At 30.9% G+C, this 24,016-nt stretch overlaps 3 protein-coding genes across 3 annotated transcripts; 2 read left to right on the top strand and 1 right to left on the bottom strand.

Moving 5' to 3' along the window:
* Positions 1–4,539: 4,539 nt before the first annotated feature.
* LOC108850210 (uncharacterized) lies at positions 4,540–5,268 on the bottom strand. Its single transcript, XM_018623778.1, has 3 exons — positions 5,211–5,268; positions 4,960–5,096; positions 4,540–4,848 (listed from the first exon to the last, which is right to left on the bottom strand). The coding sequence occupies exons 1-3, from the start codon at positions 5,266–5,268 to the stop codon at positions 4,540–4,542; spliced, it is 504 nt and encodes a 167-aa protein (XP_018479280.1).
* Positions 5,269–8,425: 3,157 nt separating this feature from the next.
* Positions 8,426–10,076, top strand: LOC108851971 (NAC domain-containing protein 100). Its single transcript, XM_018625452.2, has 3 exons — positions 8,426–8,882; positions 8,979–9,256; positions 9,346–10,076. Exons 1-3 carry the CDS (start codon positions 8,696–8,698, stop codon positions 9,862–9,864), a joined length of 984 nt encoding a protein of 327 aa, XP_018480954.1. The 5' UTR covers positions 8,426–8,695; the 3' UTR covers positions 9,865–10,076.
* Positions 10,077–21,600: 11,524 nt separating this feature from the next.
* Positions 21,601–23,613, top strand: LOC108851936 (transcription factor MYB28). Its single transcript, XM_057007513.1, has 3 exons — positions 21,601–22,081; positions 22,171–22,300; positions 22,501–23,613. Exons 1-3 carry the CDS (start codon positions 21,949–21,951, stop codon positions 23,318–23,320), a joined length of 1,083 nt encoding a protein of 360 aa, XP_056863493.1. The 5' UTR covers positions 21,601–21,948; the 3' UTR covers positions 23,321–23,613.
* The last annotated feature ends 403 nt before the right edge of the window (positions 23,614–24,016 follow it).

Below are 24,016 nucleotides of genomic sequence, written 5' to 3' on the forward strand. Positions count from 1 at the left end.
AGATTACTTGGTGCTTACAAAACTTTATCTTTTTATTTATTTTTGTAACTGTTTTTTATTTTCCTTAATATAAAATTGAGAAGGGGGTAAAATGCATCACTGTCAGGGTCGCCGCATGAAACGTGTTGCTGACTGTGTTTGAGGCTTTTCCTCGTTGGATATGGTCCCACTTGCCTTATTCAAATAACAATTGTAATGAACCATTACTGCAAGAGCTTAATTGGAAGATAAACCATATTCTAATCAAACTAATTACAGAAACTAATTATCATTTTCTATTTGACCATAGAAAAGTTGTTAATTTTCCTTTTTAATGGGATGGATAGATTATTTGAAGAGTATATTTTTATCTTTCATTTTCTGCAATTCATTAAGATTTTTTTTGTTTTTTTTTTGCATTATCCATGATCTGATATTTCCAAGATATATATAAGTTAAACAGTTGAAAAAGAGCAGCCCATAGTTTCATGTAATCTTTTATTCATTCGGCCGAAACACAGTCCAAGGAATCCAAGAGCAGCCCACGGCTTTTTAATTCAAAACAACGTATATATACAGCACTTATATTGTGCAAATAATATAAAATTACAAACCAAGAAAGGTACAAAACCAGTATAATTTATTTTCTACTAATAACAGCTTTGTATCTAATATTGACAAAAAAAACAAATATCTATCTCATTGTATCTAAATAAGTAAAAGTGCATTTTGGAAATGTTTAGAAATATTTGGAAACAAGGATACTGGTAAAAAAAATATAATGTTGTTTGGAAACATAGATAGCAATATATTAAAGAAAAAATAATGGACTTATCTTGAATCATCCCTATACTATATTTGAGAAGTAATTTTTTAAATTTTGTTTACATGTCATCTCTACAAAGACTCTCACAAAAAAATATGACATGGCACACTTAATAAATGACATGGCTTATGAATAAGATGACAAAGACTGTCACGTTTTTGTATGGTTGTGTAAGTGATTTTTTCTATGTTATTTTTTTCATGTATTTTGATTTTTTCTGTACCTAAAAAATATAGCTTATTTGATAAAATATGTTTCAGGATTCCAACAAAATTGATGATTTTAACACTGATAATTTACAGAAAGAGAAAAACCACGGGTCAATTTTTTTGATCATCAACTTAGTTCTAAATTTATTTGCTGGATAGAGACTAACAAGTTATATCATGTTCGTGTAAATCTCTCAGGTTTTAAGAGTGCTGGGCCAAAAAACAATTTGTTGGGATCCGACATCTAAAGCATGGAAACCAAAATTTGGAAACGGAAGAGTATTATCAGTATTATGCTTTTATTGATAAAAATATAATTTTATCAATAAACAAGTAATTTAATTTTTAAATATAATTTAAATTTATCTATTTAAAAGTTAATTTAAATTTAAAATTGTTTACTGCACATGGTGCAGGAAAACACCTAGTAGATTATTATAACTCAAATTACAACTAATATTTATTCTTGTATTTTGTATGATTATTATTAATTTGTTAAGAAAATTATTAGAATTATTTATAGTTTCATTTTAAAGATTTTTGAATAAATAAAAAACATAATATAATATATATTGTATTGTTATTTTCTGTTTTTGTATATTTTAAATATCTTTCCCAAAATTTCTTGATATATAATTTAACAAATACATCTATCTTATTAAATTAGAAGTATCTTTTGAAAATATTTAGAAACAAGGATACTAGTAAAAAATATATAATGTTATTTGGAAACATTGATAGCACTATATTAAAGAAAAAATAATGGGCTTATCTTGAATCATAGATTATTATAGCCCAAAGTACAATTAATATTTATTCTTGGGTTTTGTATGATTATTATTAATTTGCTAAGAAAATTATTAGAATTATTTATAGTTTCATTTTAAGGGTTTTTCGAATAAATAAAGAATATAATATAATATATATAATATATATTTTGTATTGTTACTCTCTGTTTTTGTATATTTTAAATATATTTTCCAAAATTTCTTGTTATATAATTTAACAAATATAATATATAGCTACATATTGATCCATCTCATGAGTTATTTTGTGTATTTAAGAAAAATATACTATTATTAAGTTATAAAATTATTAAATCACAAAAAATATATATTGTAAAATTTTTACTACAATATTTACGGTTCACAATATTTTACGAACGTCTCTATTACACGACACAGTAATAAAATACATTGTTTGAACAATAAACAAAACTAGTAAAATTAGAACTGTAAAATTTTAACTTTCTAGAGGTTTGTATATACTAGGTATAAACCGTAAAACATGCAGCGGCACAGTTTGGGCAGGTCTTATGTTTATGACTCGTGCTATATAGGCTATTTACATATGTAACTTCTACGATTGTTCCAAAGCCCACAATTGGGAGAATAGTTGGATCTTAAAATGTATGACTAACAGCCTTTATGATCTCATTTCATCAAAGCCCACAACTGAAGCCCAGTTTTGAAAACCAGTGAGACTTTTTTATTTTGAGAAAGAAAATATATGTTTTAATTAGGGCTGGGCATAAAACCCGTAACCCGAAATCCGAACCGAACCCGAACCGAAAAACCCGATCCGAACCGAATCCGAATTCTAAAAAATATCCGAATGGATCTTGTAGGGTGTTACAAAACATATCCGAACCCGAAGTGTTATTAACCGAACCCGAATGGATAATCCGAAAAACCCGAAAAACCCGAAAAACCCGAAAAATATCCGAACAAACCGATCCGAATGTCCGAATTAATATATAATATAAATATTTAAAACATAAATATGTACTTCAAATATTCAATTTCATGTTTATTTCAACATGATATCTGACAATAAGTATCTAATTTTTTTTAAAAAATATCTTAAATACTCCATTATATATAAATAAGTATATATTTTTATGTTTTTCTATTGAATTTTAGATTTTACTTAGGGTATATCCGAACCGATCTTATATAACCCGAATCCGAATGATATATGGTTACTTCGGGTATTATCCGAACCGAACCGAAACCGATGTGTTATATCCGAACCCAAACCGAACTTGTAGATTTACTAGAATGGGACCTAGAAGGTGTTACAAAATAGAACCGAAATCCGAAAAACCCGAACCGAACCCGAATGGGTACCCGAACGCCCAGGTCTAGTTTTAATTGTACTCAAAGCTACAAAAACCGGTGAGACTTGCCTATCACCTAATATCATATATTTTTATTATATAAATATAAAAGAATATTGATATCAGTCCTAATATCATATATTTTTAGAATTAAATATAAAACTAAATATTCCTAGGTCTCTCTCATGCCGAACATATATATTTACGATTTGAATAGATGAAGAGTTTGAAGATGAATCATCACAAGACTCTTATGTGAAATACGTTTTATCACTGATTTAGCTTTAATTTAATACATTATTAGGTCTTGGTTTTATTTAGTATTTAATATTAACATTTTGGATTTTTAAATTTAAATTATATTATAAAAATTTATTCTATATTTTATTTTAACTATATTTATAATTTTTATTTTTTATTTTTGATCGCGGATTAGTTCAGTTAACTCATGATCAAGATGATCTGAATTCGAATTTATATATTGAAATTCATATAATAAACGAGATGAGTTAACTCATGAAAGATCATTTTGACGCTCCCAGTCTCAACTAGCTTCCTTACTGTATATTAAATTTGAGAACTTAATGAACTGAGCAATAAAATTTAGTGATTTACGTTAGTACATTATTTTGTCGCCATCTAAAACCAAATCCATATAATATTGATAAGTACTCCCTCCATTTCATAAAGAGTATCATTTAGACACTTTTCACATATATTAAAAAATTCATTAAAATACATTTATTTTTTAATTAATATCACATATCTAACCAATAGTATTTTAGATAAATAGTTTTATTTATAAGATCGATGCATTTTGCAATTAATTTTGAGCTGAAAGGTTGTATAAATTACATTGGTATTGTAAAATGACACTCTTTGTGAAACAAAAAAAATGAGTCAAAATGAAACTTAATATGAAAAATGAGTATAACTGTGGTGTTGGCTAGCTTTGAATGCCTCTAGAACTGTAATGCTAAGTTAACATTTTAATGTTGTTGTTGTTGTTAACGATTCCCGAAAAAAAAATCGTCTTCTCTTTTTGAACGAAAGATACTAGTATTACAGTGAAAATACTAATTGATGATGGTTAAATAGCTTCAACAATAACTATTAGACGTTTAGCAATGATCAGCTAGGGGAATAAAAGAATATTAATGTGTATTTCGTTCTATAACTCGATTATAAAATGCAGAACAAAGAAAATAGAACATTAATGCTACAAATTACAAATATGCAAAGTGGCTTGGAGGCACGAACCTGTTAATATTTGGTCAACTCTATCACCCATTGGGTCAATCCTTGTTTATCATCAATACATAATGTCTCTTCAAGATGTCAACACGTAGCCGCTGCCTTTTTTTTTTTTTTCTATCAAACCTTTCCTTAATACCTTAATAAAACGATTACATCTCTAAAACAGAGTTTTGAGAAAATAGAACATTCTTCGCCAGCTGATCAGCAGCCGAATTACATGACCGATTAATAAACTTAAAGAAGATAGAGTTCAAGAAAAGATTCAACACGCAGATGTCATGGAGAATTCTTTGTAGAGCAATCACAGACTTGTTTCCTGTGATTAGAGAGATGAAACTTTTTGAATCAGAGAAACAAATCAAGTCTTTAATGTTGAGATCAATAGCAGCTTTCATGGCTGCCTTCAATGCCAGCGCTTCCGCAATCAGCACAGACGCCACCTCAGTCGAAGCCGAGCCCTGTGTTAGCATCGTTCCATCAGGTTTCATGCAGATCCAACCCAATCCTCTTGCGCAAGTGGAGCTGTTCCAAGCCGCGTCCGAGAAACAAGAGAAGACATTTCTATTTACCTGAGAGACCGCTGGTATGGAGTTCTGGGTTTCTAGTCTTAGACAGTCTTTAGTAGAATCAGAAGGGGTTTTGATGCTTGTGTTAGCATTCTGCCATTCACGAGCGGACTTGATGGCTTTCGCCAATACCTCTGATTCTGAAAAAGACTTATTTTTAAAGATTAGTTGGTTTTTACTTGTCCAAAGAACCCACATGAGTCAAGGGTAAAGCGGAGCAGATAATCCCATAAAAGGGAGATTTATCATTCTACGACACTCTTTAAGAAGATCTCCAGTCGATGCACACAAACTCCTAGTAGGGACAAACATGGCCGGGACCGAGTCCCACACTTTCCTAGCGAAGGGACAGTGAAACATAACATGAATAACAGACGTGATGAAGTAAGAAAATAAATATGACGTTGTTGATATATAGGACATGTTGACTACATCTACAAGTTTACAATACAAAAACTACATAAACAAAATCAAATGCGGTGTACGAAGAGTCCGGAAGGTCTTTGCAATTGTATATTGATTGATACGTGGTCTTGTCTCACTGGATAGTTTCCTTAAATAGAAATATTAGTTGCTGTCTTACAACCTAATTTGCAACATTTTCTATAAGCAGTTTATTAAATATATTAGAGGACCAAATGTTTATTCGGTCCAGTTCTTTCCCCACCATGATATTACTATATAGATCGATTAAAATATCATCGACCAGTTTGACATTTTGTGCATATTGCTTGCTAGGTTCTTCTAATATTTTTGTTAGCATTTTAAACTAAGAGACATTTTTTTATCGCGGAAAAATTATATGATCTCATAAGGGTTGAATTAGTGTATAGTGCGTATAATATTGTTATAGATTAGAATCCTAGATAATCCTAGTGGCCCGGGTTCAACCCTTCCATTTGCTATGTTTAGATAAGTAATTGTCAAAATGCATTGTCATTCTGATTTTCCTAAACTAAGAGCTGATAACTTTTGGAGATAAGTGATCGGGAATATGCTATAATATTCCCCCTTTTATCTCTTTTATGATTTAGGTCAATTAGTGAGATCCATTTTTAATAGTATTGGTAGATGGTGTTTAATAAACAGAAGAGACACCACCTTTTGTATTATATAATTTCATTGCCTGAAAAGGTGTTAAATCTGCCGGAAAGGAGAAGAAGAAAAGGTAATAATACATATAACAATACAGGCATTAGGCATTTGATATAAACATAGCGTATTGTTATATGTATATGTCTCAGTGTAAATGTGAGTGAATTTCGACCTTTCATTTTAATGTATATGATCATTATATATAATACATATGAATGACCATTTCGTATTTTAGGGTTCCTATCTGAAAATTAAAAATAAGGTCTGTTGAAAAGTTAAAAACAAAAAAAAAGTTCTTTATAAAGTGATAATTTCAAATTGTTGAAACATAACTATATGCTACTTATAATTGTTCCATGAACCATTTTTCTTTTTCCTATAGACTATAGTGACCAGACGACGGAAACATCTTACGTACATACCTTAGCTAACAGTCGACAATCCACAACATGAACCATTTGTATATGGCATGATCTTCCATTGTGGACTGTTGAATTTGGATTTCTTTCTTCGATTCTATTTGTTCTTTATACATTAAGACGTCGTGCACATGGTATCATGACGATGTAAATGCTATAACAAAAAGAAGACATGGTATGAACCTAATGTTTCTTTCTTAAAGTTTCTGTAATGTTTTTCCTATAGAAAGAAAGCATAGTTTTGTTTTTGACGAGTATATGTTTCTGTAATGCTTTTCTTAAACATCTTTTGACGAGTATATGTTTCATTCTTAAAGTTTCTGTAATGCGTTTCCTACAGAAAGAGGCATGTTCTTTTTTCCATATTAGATGTGTCATAAATAACTTTATAAATATATATAATAACACTATATCAAGTATTTGACGATGTAACCAAATGGAACATATATAATGCGATTATAGGCGAACATCCACTCGATATTTGAAATATCTATATGCCAGTATTTGGTACCAAATCAAAATGTGTAATACACCGAACACACTTCGCTCTTCAAAACAGAATAACTTTTTGAAGAATATTATACATATACTTCTTTAACTTTTTCTATTCAAAGATCTTACAAACTTTACAAACTGCACGGTAGTTAATAATAATAATTTTTAAAATATACCTATTGCTTATATATATTTATATTATTATTAAAATCGCACTGCAAAATTTTTGCAGTTGTTTCAATATATTACCATTCAGATACTAATTGTAATAAAAATAACAATTTTGACGAATAAAGTAACAAGATTAAAGAACCAATAAGGGTACCAGCAGAAACATCAAACATCATTTGTCAATCATGCCTTCGTGATTCTTCTTTGCGAAAGAGAGTTTCAAAATTAAATATTAAGACTATTTTCTATGCTAAGTAATCTATTTATGTATATTAAATTAGTACGGAGTCATCTAACTGCAACATTTTATTATTCTTATTTGCTAACACGCACATACTTTTTTTTTCAAAAGAAGAAACATGCACATACTTCTTTACTATAACTATTGGTTGGGTTATAGTTACTTCATAAATAAAATATACATATAAAATAAAGGAAGTTTTTGATCAAAAAAAAATAAAAAAATAAAGGAAGTCATAAAGATAATTTATCTATTTTCAAAAGAATATCCACTATATTAACGCATATATTACACATTATTAACAAAAATAGAAATAAATATTGATTGATTTGGTAATGTTTTACATGATATGTATAGGCAAATTCAATCAAAATTCCAAAATGTCTATGAAAAAATAACAACGCACAGAATTTCACCCAAAAAATAATAATAGAATAATTTATTTACTAGATTGATATCTTTAAAAATATGATTACTATTCATGACAATATATTTAGTATTTTTCATGAACTCAAATTGTTAACTATTTTGAAATTTTGTATCGAACCTAAAGCTTAAACATGAAATATAAACTCATTCACAAATCACGAACAAAAAAGTATCCACTATAATTATTCAATATTCAATAGCGTATGTGAAATATAAACTTTATTCATTGTATTACTTTAACTGACGTAATAATGATATAGATAACTAGTTCTATTTCTCATAACAATTATAGTAATTATAGGTTTAAAAAAAAAACAATTATAGTAATTATGCTTGATGAGTTATAGATTCAAAGAATCGTAATTATCCGTTCACTTGTTAATTTCGCAAATATCTTTTTTTTTCTAGCTCATATGACGATCCAAAAATTGTCCCTTTTCTGTTAAAGTTCAATAATTTATTTTTCAAGTTGAAGTAATTTATACGAATATTTTAAAAGCTCAGAAAAAGTTTTTAAAAAGGGGAAAGTGCTAAAACAACCTACCCAAGTTGCGTTACACACTACGTATCTTTCTCCACACACACAAAAATGGGGAAATATATTCTTTTTCGTTTCCATATTCTACAAAACAATATTTTCGTTTTAATTCTTGTGATTAAGAAAATGAAAACAATGCAATTTTGTTTTTCCAACTCCTTTATAGTTTCATTTGCCCATTTTCCCTTTATATTTTCTTCATCATATTCCTAACCTTTCTCCCCAACTTCTCTGTTCATCGTTTTCTCTCTCTCTAGTTATAATAAATATCTTCACATAGCATTCATCTCTAAAAAAAACCATTCAAGATCAAATAAAGGGTTTAATTAAGGTTTCTTGAAGGGACAAAAAATGGAGACGTTTTGTGGGTTTCAGAAGGAAGAAGAGCAGATGGATTTACCTCCAGGGTTCAGGTTTCATCCAACAGATGAAGAACTCATAAGTCACTATCTCCACAAGAAGGTTCTTGACATCAGCTTCTCAGCCAAAGCTATTGGTGAAGTTGACTTGAACAAATCTGAACCATGGGAGTTACCATGTAATATTTCAAGATCACCATGATATCATCACGTTTTAACAATTTCTTTTGAATTCTTCTTGAAACCTAACGTTGCAGGGGATTCTTTTTATACAGGGATGGCAAAAATGGGCGAGAAAGAATGGTACTTCTTCTGTGTGAGGGACAGAAAGTATCCAACCGGTTTGAGGACTAACCGGGCAACTGAAGCCGGTTATTGGAAAGCAACCGGGAAGGATAAGGAGATTTACCGTGGTAAATCCCTTGTGGGGATGAAGAAGACACTTGTTTTCTATAGAGGCAGGGCTCCCAAAGGTCAGAAAACAAACTGGGTGATGCATGAGTATAGGCTTGAAGGCAAACTCTCTGCCCATAATTTACCTAAAACCGCAAAGGTAACACCCCCAAGTTCCATCCATTGCTCTGTCTTTTTTTAATATATTTAAAACGCTTTCGTTTGATAAGTTTTGTTGGGTTTTGTCAGAATGAGTGGGTGATATGTAGGGTGTTCCAGAAGAGTGCTGGAGGGAAGAAGATCCCTATTTCGAGTCTAATCCGTATCGGTACACTGGGAACCGACTTTATCCCTTCCCTTATGCCTTCTTTAACCGATGCTTCACCTTTCAACGATAAAACCAAAACAGAACCGGTTTACGTGCCCTGCTTCTCCAACCAAACTGATCAAGCCCAAGGAAACACACTTAATTGTTTCAGCAGTCCTGACATTTTCCACAGGATCCCACTCTACCAAACTCAATCCCTCCAAGTCTCTGGTAATTTACAGAGTCCCATTCTCGGTCAAGAACATTCGGTTCTGCATGCTATGATTGATAACAACAGAAGGCAGAATCTCAAAGTGATGAGTGTCTCACAAGAAACAGCAGTTTCTACTGACATGAATACCGATATTTCGTCGGATTTTGAATACGGTAAAAGGCATGCTCAAGAAGATCCGTCTTCCTCGGCTGGACCTGTTGATCTTGAACCTTTCTGGAATTACTGAAGAAGATTCAAGAGTCTAGTGTTCACTAATTTACTGTCATAAAAAAAGTAAGAAAACAATTTCAGCTTTTGTCTGGTGTGTCAACGTTTGTATAGATTATTACAATCTCAACTTCCACTATATGTTATACTCAAAAAGAAACTTAAAATATAGTTTGTTACTTGTTGCTTGCTTGAAAGTGAGGAGAGTCTATTGGGTACTATTTATCATTAGAGCTATGGATCATTTTACCCTTTTACCATTGGTTTGTTTTTTAGTGCTTTGACATTTGGAGTTCAAAGTCTTGAAAAAGTGAGTCGATTTAAATTTTGATATTTACTTAGATAGAAGTTTGCCAATTTCTCTATTACTACAATCTAGTATAGCCGTATAGGTGATAGCCGTTGATACATTGTATGATTTGTTTTCCAAATGAAAATAATATTCACCTTTCAATACTGTAATTTGTAGATACAGATCAAATGACTATGAAACATGGTGATTTGTATTCATTCAAATTATAAGAAAAAGAAACATGGTTATTTTGTACTAGTATTGACAGTGTCAAATCCGAATTCAAACGCTCTGTGGATTATAGACAGAAAATGTGTTTGAAGAGATCTGCATATCTTTAGCTACAGTTTAGTTTAATGTGTTTCTCCAAACTATTGTCTTTTTTTTTTTCTCAAATTGAAATTATATAACATAAGGCCCAAAGCCCAAAGTACAGGGACAAGCCCAATACAAACCAGCCAGCAAGGCCAGGACCACAACGGGCCCCAAAAAACCACAAAAAAAAAACCCGGACCCGAAGGCCCAAGAACACGAGCCCACCAAACTCCACCGACATCCTTCCACGTGGTTGCATCCTCCACTCCCAGGATCCACGCGTCACGCCCACAACGACGGAACACCGTCACCACGCTGCCTCTCCCGACCGTCGCGGCCGGAACTTCAAATCGTCGTGGTCGCCTGAATAAGTTCCGAAGATCACCGGAATCTGTGGCCGCTCCCTCCTAGACTTCGCATGGCTTGGTCACGGACCTCTTCAACGGGTCATACCCTAGATCTCGTCCACCGCCATCGAATCCACCAACTTCATCTTCTTCACCCTCACTTCCTCCGAGAAGAATCTCCACTCAGCCGTGAGCATCTCTAGAAACGAGATCCCACCCACCGAAATCACAGAAACAAAGACCATAAACAATTAACTACTAACCCTAGCAACGCCGCCGCCGAATATGAACAGGCTAGCCGACGCGTAAGCTTGATCCGACCGTACACCCTTGTCGGAAAGGTGCCACGACGGAGGCCAAAACCGAACGCTCACCACGCGGAGGGTGACTCGCCGGACGCAGGACAAACTACTCAGACACCGATCGGAACCAACAAAAGAACAACAGCAAACTAGATTAGACTAACCGCCGGACCGACGGTGGCTGTGGAAGCCCACGCCGTCGGCCGGAGATGATGAAGACGCGATTTACTTTCTCTCTCCTCTCGCCTTTCTCAATCCAAACTATTGTCTTTCAACAGTGTTTATATTAAAATGTATATTTTAGCACTAAAAAATCTGGTCAACAATGAGACCGCTGAGGCGCCTACTTACCATGGTGTTCACATCCACTGCAAATTTTAGACTTTTAATAATCAAAGAATACAAATTATTTGGGTTCAGCATCTCTATTGGAGTCCTTCCACAAAGTCCCCAATCTTCTTCTTCTTCTTTTTTTATCATGAAACTGCAAGGGCTATCTCTTACATAAAGGCTTTTCCTCCACTTTCTGCCTTGGTCCTCTCCCCTTTCCCCTTAAGGGATGTCCTTAAGGCATCCCAATAATGATGGTCTTCTAGTAGCAATAATGTTCTAAAAGTATTCATAATATAAATCACTATTTAATAAATATAATGAACATAGACAATATCCATGCTTTCATAAATCTCATAATAGATGTCAACAGATAAATAGTCATGTTTGCTGTTTAGTAAAAAACCAATCTTATTTTAAGCTATATATGTAGAACATATAAACTCAGAACCAATTCCGAGTTTTAGAAGACAACAAAGTAGAGAAAAGATGTTTAATTTATATTTAAACTTTCTACGACTGTTAAAACACATCAAACTAGAGTAAAAGTTATTTTATATATATATGTGTGTGTGTGTGTGTGTGTGTGTGTGTGTGTGTGTGTGTGTGTGTGTGTGTGTGTGTGTGTGTGTGTGTGTGTGGTTTATTAAGATTTCCGGTCGGAAATGTGTAAAGTGAAACACAATTTCCATGAACATAAAACCTAAATTTACGTAACGTATCAATTAGTAGAGTTTCAAAAGTATCCCGTTTCTAATGCTACTGGAAAAAGCATGTGAGGGAAATAGAATATATATAAAAAACTAATTAAGGTTTACAGTATCATATTTAATATTTAGATCAGTTTTATTATTAAATAAGCCTAATACAGTTTTAGTAAGAAATTGCGTTGTATATTATAAAACATTTTTTCTAACTATATAGGAAATCAAACTAGGCATATATGGTTCGAATGAAATAACTATATAATATAATAAATAACAATCATGATTAAACTTTTTAGCAAAAAAAATCATAATTAAACTTTGAAATGTTTATATTTCGCCTTTTCTCAATCCTTCTTGCACTCGTTCCATGACGGATCTATTCCGTTATAAAGCTGTTATGCGTGATGCTTGAAATTTGTGTGCATTGTCCATATGTATTACGTATATATATATATATATATATTCTATCATGCGACATCATATGTTTTTATTTTGACATTATATGTGTTTATGCTGCAATATATAAGTAATTAGAAATTTATTATTATTATATATGCATGGTAACAACACTTAGATCATCTCCAATAATTCTAAAATCTGATGATCATTTTTATGGGGTGAGAAAATACATGAGCATCACAAGAGTCGCCAAACTCGAGTATTAACACTCCTAATCTCTCTGGCTAGAATGGTTCACTGATGTTTATTGAAAGGTATCATATAACCATTAAATATCTAAAGATATGATTTAAACGCGGATGGAAATAATGATCCATATCCTTTATTTCATGACACAATTCGAATTACCAAACAAAAGGCGAGGCACGTGATGTTATGATCATAACTAGAAATGAGATAAATCGAGTCCCACACGACATCTTCCTTAACCCAACTTTTTAACATTTACAATATTACGTTCAAAATTACTTTTTTTTTGGTAAAACGTTCAAAATTACTTGCGGGTTTTACATGGATACGTGTACGCACGTGTCATAATTAGATGTTAATTGTTCACCAGTTTATTTCCACTTACAAACCAAATGTTAGTTCATGTTTCTTCCTAATCTAATAATCATATAAAGCTCGGTAAGAACAAACGAAATTTTTGTTTTTCCTTTCAGATGCAGATGATATTAACCCTTTATCCACTAATGAACATATTAAAATGATTGTGAAAAAATCCACTTTAGACCTAAATAATTTTTAGGTATCTAATAACTATAGTTATTAGATTATTTTTAAAATAGGGTGTAACATCCCGGTTTGTATATATGCTGAAAGGGTTAAGAAAATTACTTGACTACCTATGTCATTAAAATACATTTGTTTTTCGGTCATATATTCAGAAAGAACTCTACAACTAAACGTATCTGGACTAGAATAATTGAACGATATGTAATTCGTTATATCATCCGGATGAAACAAAATACGTAAAAAATCATGTGGAGATTGCAAAGTCAGTAAATTTGATTTTCAAACCTCCGAAAAAATTAATGCACCCCCATCGCACGAAATAGAACCCACGAACTGAGAGAGTGGGCTAAGAGTTTCATTAGTCGTAGGCGGTCAAAACATTACAAATGGTATCAAAATCAAACTAGGATGAAGGTAGAGTCCTTGTGTGGACTCATACTAACATAGGTAACGACCTTAACGAAGTTGTTACGTTCTTTAAGAAAGGATAAACTACAATACCATGTTTGTGGTAAATGTTGTAAATGTTGAAAGATTTAAATGAATTGATTTGGTTACCAATATCACAAAATTCAGAGTTAAACATATTTGGAGGTTATAGTAGAAGAATGTGTGATCTATTAAAAAATGATATGCAATATCGTGAAAGTAAGACAAAACTAAAACTCATGTAGCGATTATAAAGGTTAATAAAAAATACTTTCAAGAATTCAGAAAATTTAGATATTTTCAACCACATGAAATATAACCCACGGACCGAAAAAATGGGCAGTCCATTGACCATAGACGTTTGGAGCCTTACATACGTAGGGTTTCTGTTGTTTTTAACCATTTCTGTGTAGTAATCACAAATTCTTAAATGTGGAACCTCAAACCTTGTAGGAAACACTAAAAGCCAAAACTAGACGCTAAAAGCTCAAGAAAAACCATTATGTCTCACGAATCGGGAATAACGAAAGTTAGCCGTGAATGAAACAAAATACTAAAGATGTAAACTTAACCATATAAGTGGACATCACACAATAATTAAGAACGAACGTATTTAAAATGGATCCTTATCTTCATATGCAAGAATCAAGAACTCTGTTGTATATAATAGGGCCAGACTGAGGCCTATATAAACTGGCCCACTCAGTCATTGAATCATCATGTATGTACATACGCTAAACAAAAATAACACTGGTAGTCTTGTACCAACAGGCCCGGTTCTATAGACTTCACTTAACCACCTAAAGGCTAAATCATATCTTGTTTTCTCTAAACTAATATACTAATTTACACTAATCAAGTTCTATTTTATTTGTTTTATTTTAGAAAACAGTCAAGAAACACTTTAATTATTTTATTCGATGGCTTTTAAACTTAGTTACAATGAGAAGATTACACAAACAAATAAAAGTAATATACGGGAGAAAATTCATATAGTAATGTTCTTTTTAACGCTGATTCATTATGATATTACAATTATAATATGAAAAAATTATATAGAAGATTCGACAATCAACAGTACTACTTGCATTATGAAATCTACGCCTAACTGTATCACCTGAATCGTCCTATGATCCATTCCTGACCAGATTAACTTGCATCATGTTATAGATCTTTTGTAAACATTTTTCGTAATCTGCATAAATGTTTAATAAACTACTCCCTACATGACTTGAAACCTGAATTTATCTGTAAGAAATTACATAGCCTGTGATTCGAACCCCAGACATGGATGTAGAAGCTTTTAAACCATACATTTAGAAAATGCATCTAGATGTCTTCGAGATGTTTCAAATAGGTGTTATTCGTTTGTTAATTTCATTTATGCATTTGAATAAATTATTTGAATGTAACTATGTTCGTTTATTTTTATTTTTTAACTTACATCTCGAAAATGACTAAAATAAACATGTTTTAATGTTTTGGTGAAAAGTGTGTTTTAATAGTTTTGACGGAAAAAATTCGTTTTACGGTTTTAGCCGAAAAAAATATTTTTATGGTTTTGATAGAAATATGTATTTTGTTGTATTGACGGAAAAAGTGCATTTTTACAGTTTTAAAATTTCTGGTTTTAGTGGAAAAATATTTTTTATAAAAATATGATTTTTATTTGAAAAGAATATTTAGTTTCATAGTATTAAATTTGAAAATAGTTCTTAGATTTAAAAAAATATATTTTTATCATTTATCATTTTGGATAAATTATATGCATCAAGATGCTGCAATTAAATGCATAAAGCAAACATCGCTTTGAACTTTTATCTAGATGGATCACTTGAGCAAACGAACAGAATCATAAATGATTGTTAAAGCGATGGTCATCTGACATCTTCATTACATGATTTTGTACTTGAATAATTTGTTTTTGCTCCGATAGAGAAGATCCGATCTACCATCGTCTGTTTGATCAATCAAAGGCGATAATCGTCTTGTTTCTCTTGAACCAAAACCTGCAGATTAGATAAACTGAAGATTTTAAAAGCACAATTTTTCTTAATAGCATAAGGTAAATTTTAAATTGTTGTAAGATAATGTCTATATTTATTTAAGAATGACAAATGAAAATAGTAGAGAACCACATACTCTTACCATACACAGCCCCCACTTTCCATTATTTCGTGAGAAAGTTTTGAGTTTATCCCCTATGATAAATTTATAAGTTCATCAACCAATATAATTTAGTTATTTAAATTCAGTATCTTCTAAAAAAAACAAAATAATAAGAATTTATCAAATCATATTATGTCTTTAAAATAAATAAAATAGTAGCAATTACCAAAAAATTAATATTATTAACACCGTCAGTAAAACACTGAAACTAAACTCTAAACCCTTAGATAAACCATAAAATTTAAATTATAAACATTAAAAACTAAATCTTAATAATACTAAACCCTAAATCATTGACCTAAACTCTAAACCCTATAATTTATAGTTTATAATGTATCCAATGTTTCAAGGTTTACCCAAAGATTTAAGGTTTAGTGTTTATGATTTAGAGTTTAGTATTTTACTGATGGCGTTAACAATATTAATTTTTAATACTATTACTATTTTTATGTATTTTTTATTTTAACCCTAAATCATTAATCCTAAATTCTAAAAATTAAACTTTAAATTATAAATTATAAACAGTAAACCCTAAACCCTAAATCCCGAACTCTTGGGTAAACCCTAAACCGTGGATAAATCCTAAATTCTAAGGTTTATAATTTATCCAAAAGTTTATAGTTTAAGGTTAAAGATTTAAGGTTTAATGTTTAAGATTTAGTTTTTAATATGTATGATTCAGGGTTAGGATTTACCCAAAAATTCAATGTTTATAAGGTTTAGAATTTATCTAGGAGTTTAAAGTTTACTGTTTTGATGATGGTGTTAACAATATTAAAAGAAAATTTGGTAACTAATACTACTTTTTTATTTTAAAAATAATATATTTGATAATTCTTATTGTTTTGTTTCTTTTTTTTTAAAAGATATTAAATCTAAAATAACTAGATCTTATTGGTGGGTGAATCCAAGAATTTTTTTTATTTCATTGCTTTTCAGTTTTTGTTTCTATCTCAAAAGGAAACCTTGAAGGTGTAACCACATGAATCAGTTCGTTTCACTGCTTTTTCTTTTTGTAACACCTTCACTGCTTTTCTTTAGCCAGGCCAAGTTCACTAGTTATGTAAAAAAAAAAAGAAGTTCACTAGTTATGTATATATATATATATATATATATATATATATATATATATATATATATTGCAATTTGAATAAACCAATGGTTGCACACAAAAAAAAACCAACAGGGGTAACTGTGTGACTGAAACATTTTCTTCTTTAAAATAAACAATTTCTTCCTTAATTCCCTTTTCACTAGAACACACTTTTATATCTGTTTAGGCTATTCAAAGCTATATTTACCCTATGAAAAGCTAATCAAATTTTGTTTAGAACTTTAAGATTTAAAGAAATAAATAACTAATAACTAATAATTAATATGGATATAATTTAAGTTGTGAAAAGTTGATCTTGAATTGTAGCTTAACTCAAACTTGGACTCATTTTCAATACCTATGAAAGCTATCGTAGTTGATATAAGGGGTTATTTGTGATATAATAAAAATAGAGTAAAATTAGTTTTGTAGAAAAAAGTTAGAAAGAGATAGGAAGAGAGAAGAGGAAAGAGGATATGATTTTGGTTATATAATGAATTATGGGTTTTTGTTTAGTTATCTCCTCTAATTTTCTTTGATATAACGGAGATTATCAAGTGACGTGTCTCTCTTTCTAATATTTTTTTTATATTTTTCTGTTTTCTCCACATCATTTACTAAATAGTTAGTTCAAGTCGTAATAACACGAAAATGACAACTTGATTGTAAAATAGATGAAGGACATTGATTCATAAATCAAATGGTGAACAAAACTGATGTATTTCAACATATATTCGGAAACATAAGTTCTGTTTGATTAATTATTTACAGTATGATACTAATTTTGAAATAATACTTGGTATCGCCAAGTGTTATCTCTATTATTCAACATATATTCGGAAACATAAGTTCTGTTTGATTAATTATTTACAGTATGATACTAATTTTGAAATGATACTTGGTATCGCCAAGTGTTATCTCTATTATTAAAATAGAATTACATTTTTAAAATGCACTTTAGTTTTCAGTGTTATTTACACTTTCATGCCACTGACATTAAATAATACTTCATATTTTAATACTTTGTGTTTTCCACTTTGATTAATGCGTTTTTCACAATTAAATTTGAATTAAATACACAATTAAATAACACTTCACCTTTTAATGTTTTGTCTTTTCCACTTACATTAATATGTTTTCTAAAATTAAATTTGAAATAAATACATTTCATTAACTTCTCAATTAAATCAATGTCAAATTAAAAAAAATACAATTTTATTGGACAAACAATACATTAATATCAATTCTTCATTTAACAAATCTTAACGAAAAAAATAATTACCAAATTTGAACCGAAACTAGATAATATCCAAACAGATTTACCATTTTGGTATCTACAGAACCATAACCAAACCTTATCCGAACGAAATATTTCGGATATTTGAATGTATTTAAATCATATTTATATACTTCAATATGTTAGCTATTTTTCGAGTTAATATCCAAGATATAAGCTATTTAAATTCTTTAAAATATTTGAAATATAAAAAATAGTCAAAAGTAAACATCTAAAGTAGATAAATAATAATCAAAACAGCAAAAATATTTATTCTTCATCCAAATTTTGAAGTTAAACCTATTTTTATTTTTAATTTAGGTACTTTGGCTTACATTACTCAAATTTACATGTTATATTTTTTTAGATTTAGGGATATTTAAAGATATATAAATTTTGAAAATTTAAAAATAATTTAAATGGGTTATCAAATCCGCAAAGATCCGAATCAAACTGGAACCAAAGTTTATAAATACCCGAATAGAGATAGAATCTTTAAACTCGAAAATTTTAAATCCGAATAGATTTTAACCGAATTCGAATGAATACTCAAATACCCACCCCTAGATTAATCAATATAAAACGATCAAATATTACAAATATACTATTTAGTATAAATAAATAAAAAATAAAACTGAAAATTAATATCCGTGCGATCACACATATCAAGATCTAATATACTATTAAGTATGAACTATTGAAAACGAACAATAACTGAAATGACAACTGACAACACAACGGAAATCAGTGATCCCCGTTGTGGTCGTTAAATCCCTTGCGAAGTGAATGTAGGAATGTATTCTTTTATTATTTATGAAGAAAATAATTATTTTTACATCTTTCAAAAGGAAAAATCTTTTTTTTTTCTTTTTCAAGAGTCTTCGATCGATTCTATTTTGGGGAGTGAGTGGTTGTTTCCCACGTTTTGGCTTTAGCTACATGGTCCCAAACGAATGGCTAAAGCCTAAAGTTATCAAGATTACCTCAACCAATAGATTTTTTTTAAATCGCTTTCTTTTTTGTCCTTTTTATTTCAATATAATTAGTCATCACGACCTAACTACAAACAATTTATGTCGGTCTGCATCTGTTTTACTATGGTCTTTAGTAACTTGTCGATTTGGAGCTTTTCGTTCCCAAATGAATGCGTGACTGGTGTCGGTTATTAGTTGAATAGTGTTATAACACGGGGAATCTATAAAACACGTCTTGGCCTGCTTCTATTTGGGCGGTTTTCTAAGTATATGGTGTGATTAATATCGTTCTGGAAATTCCTCCGATGCCAAGATGGTGGGATGATGAAACAACGTGACCAAGAAACAGCCGATGATAGAAGAAACTTCACATTATATACGTACACTATACCTATAATTCGTGTGATAAGCATCATAATACGGTATATCAGGTATCGTTATGTTTACTTTTTTATAAGTCACGCAGATTGTCAAAATGTTACATTGGCAGTAATATACTTAGTCAAAACTTAGGAGGAAAGGACTAGTAATAAGTAGTAATAAAGAAAAGAGAGAAGAAAGTTAGAGAAGCTCCCGGAGGCTAAGACAAATTAATGAAAGATTCTTTCTACACCTGCTTTTTTCATTAGTTGTTGCCAATTCACACAAAAATTTCATCACGTGTTATTATTTTTAGTGATCGAATACTATTCAACGTTATAATATGATTTAAGAAATTCTCTATTGGCCTTAATTTAATCGCAGAACTTGAAACACCGTTTAACTATTCCAATCACAAAGTAAGCCCTAGAAAACGATCATCAAGGTGTGCCAAACTGGTGAATTTTACGTTGATAAATACCACGAAACATTTAGAGAACCATTTTCTTAATACCAAAACAAAACAAAAAACGAAGAGGCAGAAATATAATCAAGTAGATAGCAAGTTTTTTTTTTTTTGTTCAACAAGTAGATAGCAAGTTATTCAATTTTTTTTTTAAGAAATGAAGATACATAAAAAGTATTAGGACTTTGGAAGACCAGGGTTGGAAACAATCTCATAATACTAAATTCATATGGCTATGCGGTTAAAAAAAACTATAATTTGAATTTTATTTGAAATGTAGCAAGATAGTTCATATGTGGATTGTACCTTTTCTTAGAAATTAGTAGACATATACGTTCGGATATCTTATCAATTTTGGTTTGTGATCAATTCAAATTTGGGAATTTGAAGAATACAAATTTGGTCTCATTTGGATATTATAAAATTTTGGTTATGTGTCGGTTCATGTTTACTCGAGTTTGATTCGGAGATAGTAATACATTGGAAGTCTAGTAGAACCCGTTTTAAGTTCGAGTTTGGTTCTAATTCAGGTTTCAATTATCCAAATATTTATTTGTGACTTAAAAGAGATATATATATATATAAATTCGCAAACTTAAAAAATAAAATAATTTGCATTGACAAAACTTGATGGCATGATTAAGAAGCGTGCTAAGAAGAGAGAAATATAAACAAGTCAAAACGAACAACTAAAGATTCTATAAACACTGGAAACACCATTTAAACTTAAAAAGAGATAGCTTTAAAACTTTTGAAGAAAACTTAACTATAATCAAACTTTAAATGTAGTTGAAACACAAAATTCTCAATATTTAACTAATTATTAAAAATATACATTAGATAAAATATTGGAGTTGATTTTTCATGTAATAAATACTTATCAGAGTACTTATTCAAGATTAAATTTGTATTTGGCATCATTTCTTTTGAATCTTTGAAAATTAGATATTTTAGATATCTATTTGGATTTGGGTTCGGTTCGGATAAAACCTTACCTGAAATACTGTAGAAGAAGATCTATTTGTTGAGTTCACTTGAGTTCGGATTTACTTTTTATCGGATTGGATCTGTTTGAATTTTTGGATTTGTTTTTTTTTTTTGGTTTATCCCTCAAAATTAGTCTAGACTCTTCACTAAATCCAGGTTACACACTCCATATTATCAAAAGAGAGAAAAATACAGAAAAAATAAACAATAATATAACAACAAAAGTGGCAGCTTTAGGAAAAATGTAAACTAACAAAAGTGGCAAACAAATAGAGGACCTACCTCGAAAATAATCGTGATGTTACAATATCCTTTCGTTTCTCAATGATCAACAATAATTTTATTTTTCTTTACTTTGCAAGCATTGTTCTTGTTATAATATATAATTAATTACGAGCTGGAATTAACAATATGTATATAAATTATTCAAAAAATTATCTACCAAAATATCTCTTAACATTATATATAGAGTGAGTATAGCTCATAAGCTCACCACCATGCATCAAACAATTATTCACGCCTCTTAGCTCTAAATCATAAGCTTCTTTATTATGTTTTAGTATTATAGTATTACATGATTATATAAAAAAATAAAATTTGGAGTCTACGTGAAAAACATGAAACCACCTAGCAGCTCTGTGTGTAAGACCCAAGAGCGTTTCTCGATAAGCCTCATATTCAGATGCATCAGAGTTCTCATCAATAGATCTATTTATTTCTTATCTTGTTAGAAAGTTTCCTTCAAATTTCACTTTCTTCAAGTATATCTCTCTCTCTATATTATTTGCTTTCTTGGGTATTTTGAGAGGTTAATTATATATATGAAACTTTGCCTACTGGTGTGAATATATAGCGGCGAAAAATGTCAAGAAAACCGTGTTGTGTCGGAGAAGGGCTGAAGAAAGGGGCATGGACCACCGAAGAAGATAAGCAACTCATCTCTTACATCCACGAACATGGAGAAGGAGGCTGGCGCGACATTCCCCAAAAAGCTGGTTAAATATCTATGAAATTCTATACATGCTTATTTAGTATAATTGTTGTATGAAATTCTTATTAATTTATGATTGTGGTATGTAATTAGGGTTAAAAAGGTGTGGAAAGAGTTGTAGACTGCGTTGGACTAACTACCTAAAACCTGATGTTCAAAGAGGCGAGTTTAGTTCAGAGGAGGAACAGATAATTATCATGCTTCATGCTTCTCGTGGCAACAAGTACGTTTATATGCTTAAGTGTGTGTGTCTATGCATGGTTCCTCCAATTAATGTAATGAAATGCATGAGAAAATTCATGTTACTTTAAAGATATATCATTATTAGTTAATATCAATTAATTCCATGAAAAGCTCTACAAAGCAAATAAGCAATCATATTAATACCGTATTTGATCTCTCAATCTCTCTTCTTGCCTTTAGGTGGTCGGACATAGCGAGACATTTACCTAGAAGAACAGACAATGAGGTCAAGAATTACTGGAACACGCATCTTAAGAAACGTTTGATCGAACAGGGTATTGATCCCGTGACTCACAAGCCAGTTCTAGCTTCTAATTCCAACCCTACTGTCACCACGCCGCCAGAGAATTTGCCTTCCCTTGCTGCGCCTAGTTCCGACGACAAGCAATACTCTCGGTCGAGCTCAATGCCTTCCCTGTCTCGTCTTATCAACAAAGATGGGACACCAGCTCAAGGAGGTTCCTTGAGTCACAGGAAACGTTTTAAGAAGTGGAGTTCTACATCAAGGCTTTTGAACAAAGTTGCGGCTAAGGTCACTTCTGTAAAAGAAATATTGTCGGCTTCCATGGAAGGTAGCTTAAGCGCTACTACCTTACCATATGCAAGCTATTCTAATGTCTTCTCTGAGCAGATTCCCAATGGTGAGGATAGTTCCAACGCGTTCCTGACAAATACTCTCGCTGAGTTCGATCCCTTCTCCCAGTCACCATTGTATAATGAGCATGAGTTCAGCTCTACTTGCGATCTCGATATAGAGAACGATTTCTCACATTTTCTTGAAAAGCTAGGAAGAGATGACCACAACGAGGAGAACGATATGAATGTCGAGTATGGCCATGATCTACTTACGTCCGATGTGTCCCAAGAAGTCTCATCAACAAGCGTTGATGATCAAGACAGTATGCTTGGAAATTTCGAGGGTTGGTCAAATTATCTTATTGACCATGCTGATTTTATATATGACACGGAGTCTGATTCACTCGAAAAGCAGTTCATGTGAATCTTCATTTCCAGACAGAAAGGTTTCAAGCTGTTTGAAACTTGCCTGAACGAGAAGTTATATATGTATGTGTTTATTAATATTTGGATTGTTTTGTAGATGTCCTAGATTTCTTACTAATCCCAAGTTTAGGCGTTGTATGATGTAAAATAAGGATATCCTAGGTTTCCGCAAGAATTAAAAAAAAAGAGTTCGAGTTAGGTTTTCTGTGATAACATGCATGTAATCTCGCGGATCAATTGGTAATTGATTTGCGCAGGCCACTATGTTTTAGAATATTAAATATAATAAAGGTTGTTTTGTTTATCGTATTCTTCTAGTTCATAGTATCAGTATAATCGTTTTGAAAGAAAACGTTTATACTCCATTGTAGTCAGGCTGATTATAATCATCAATCATGCCCTCTCGTTTTCTTTTCGTGCTCTTTTTTATGATTAAATCACTTAGTGTTTCATTTCCATCGTTCCATGGCATGAAGGTGATGGTATCTTTCGTAGGATTTGAACTGACCACAACATTCTTTCGCTTCGTATATTGTAGAATAAATAATACTATTATTCGTAAATAATTCTATTACAAAAAGTTATAAACTGAACTTTAAAAAGAAAAACTCAAATGAAAATGACATCCCAAGAGAAATATATGTGTGGTTCATAAAAAGTTATATGTTCATGGAAGAAAATCATAAGCATAAAC

The sequence above is a fragment of the Raphanus sativus genome, chromosome 4 (genome assembly GCF_000801105.2).
Source record: "Raphanus sativus cultivar WK10039 chromosome 4, ASM80110v3, whole genome shotgun sequence".
Lineage (NCBI taxonomy): Eukaryota > Viridiplantae > Streptophyta > Magnoliopsida > Brassicales > Brassicaceae > Raphanus > Raphanus sativus.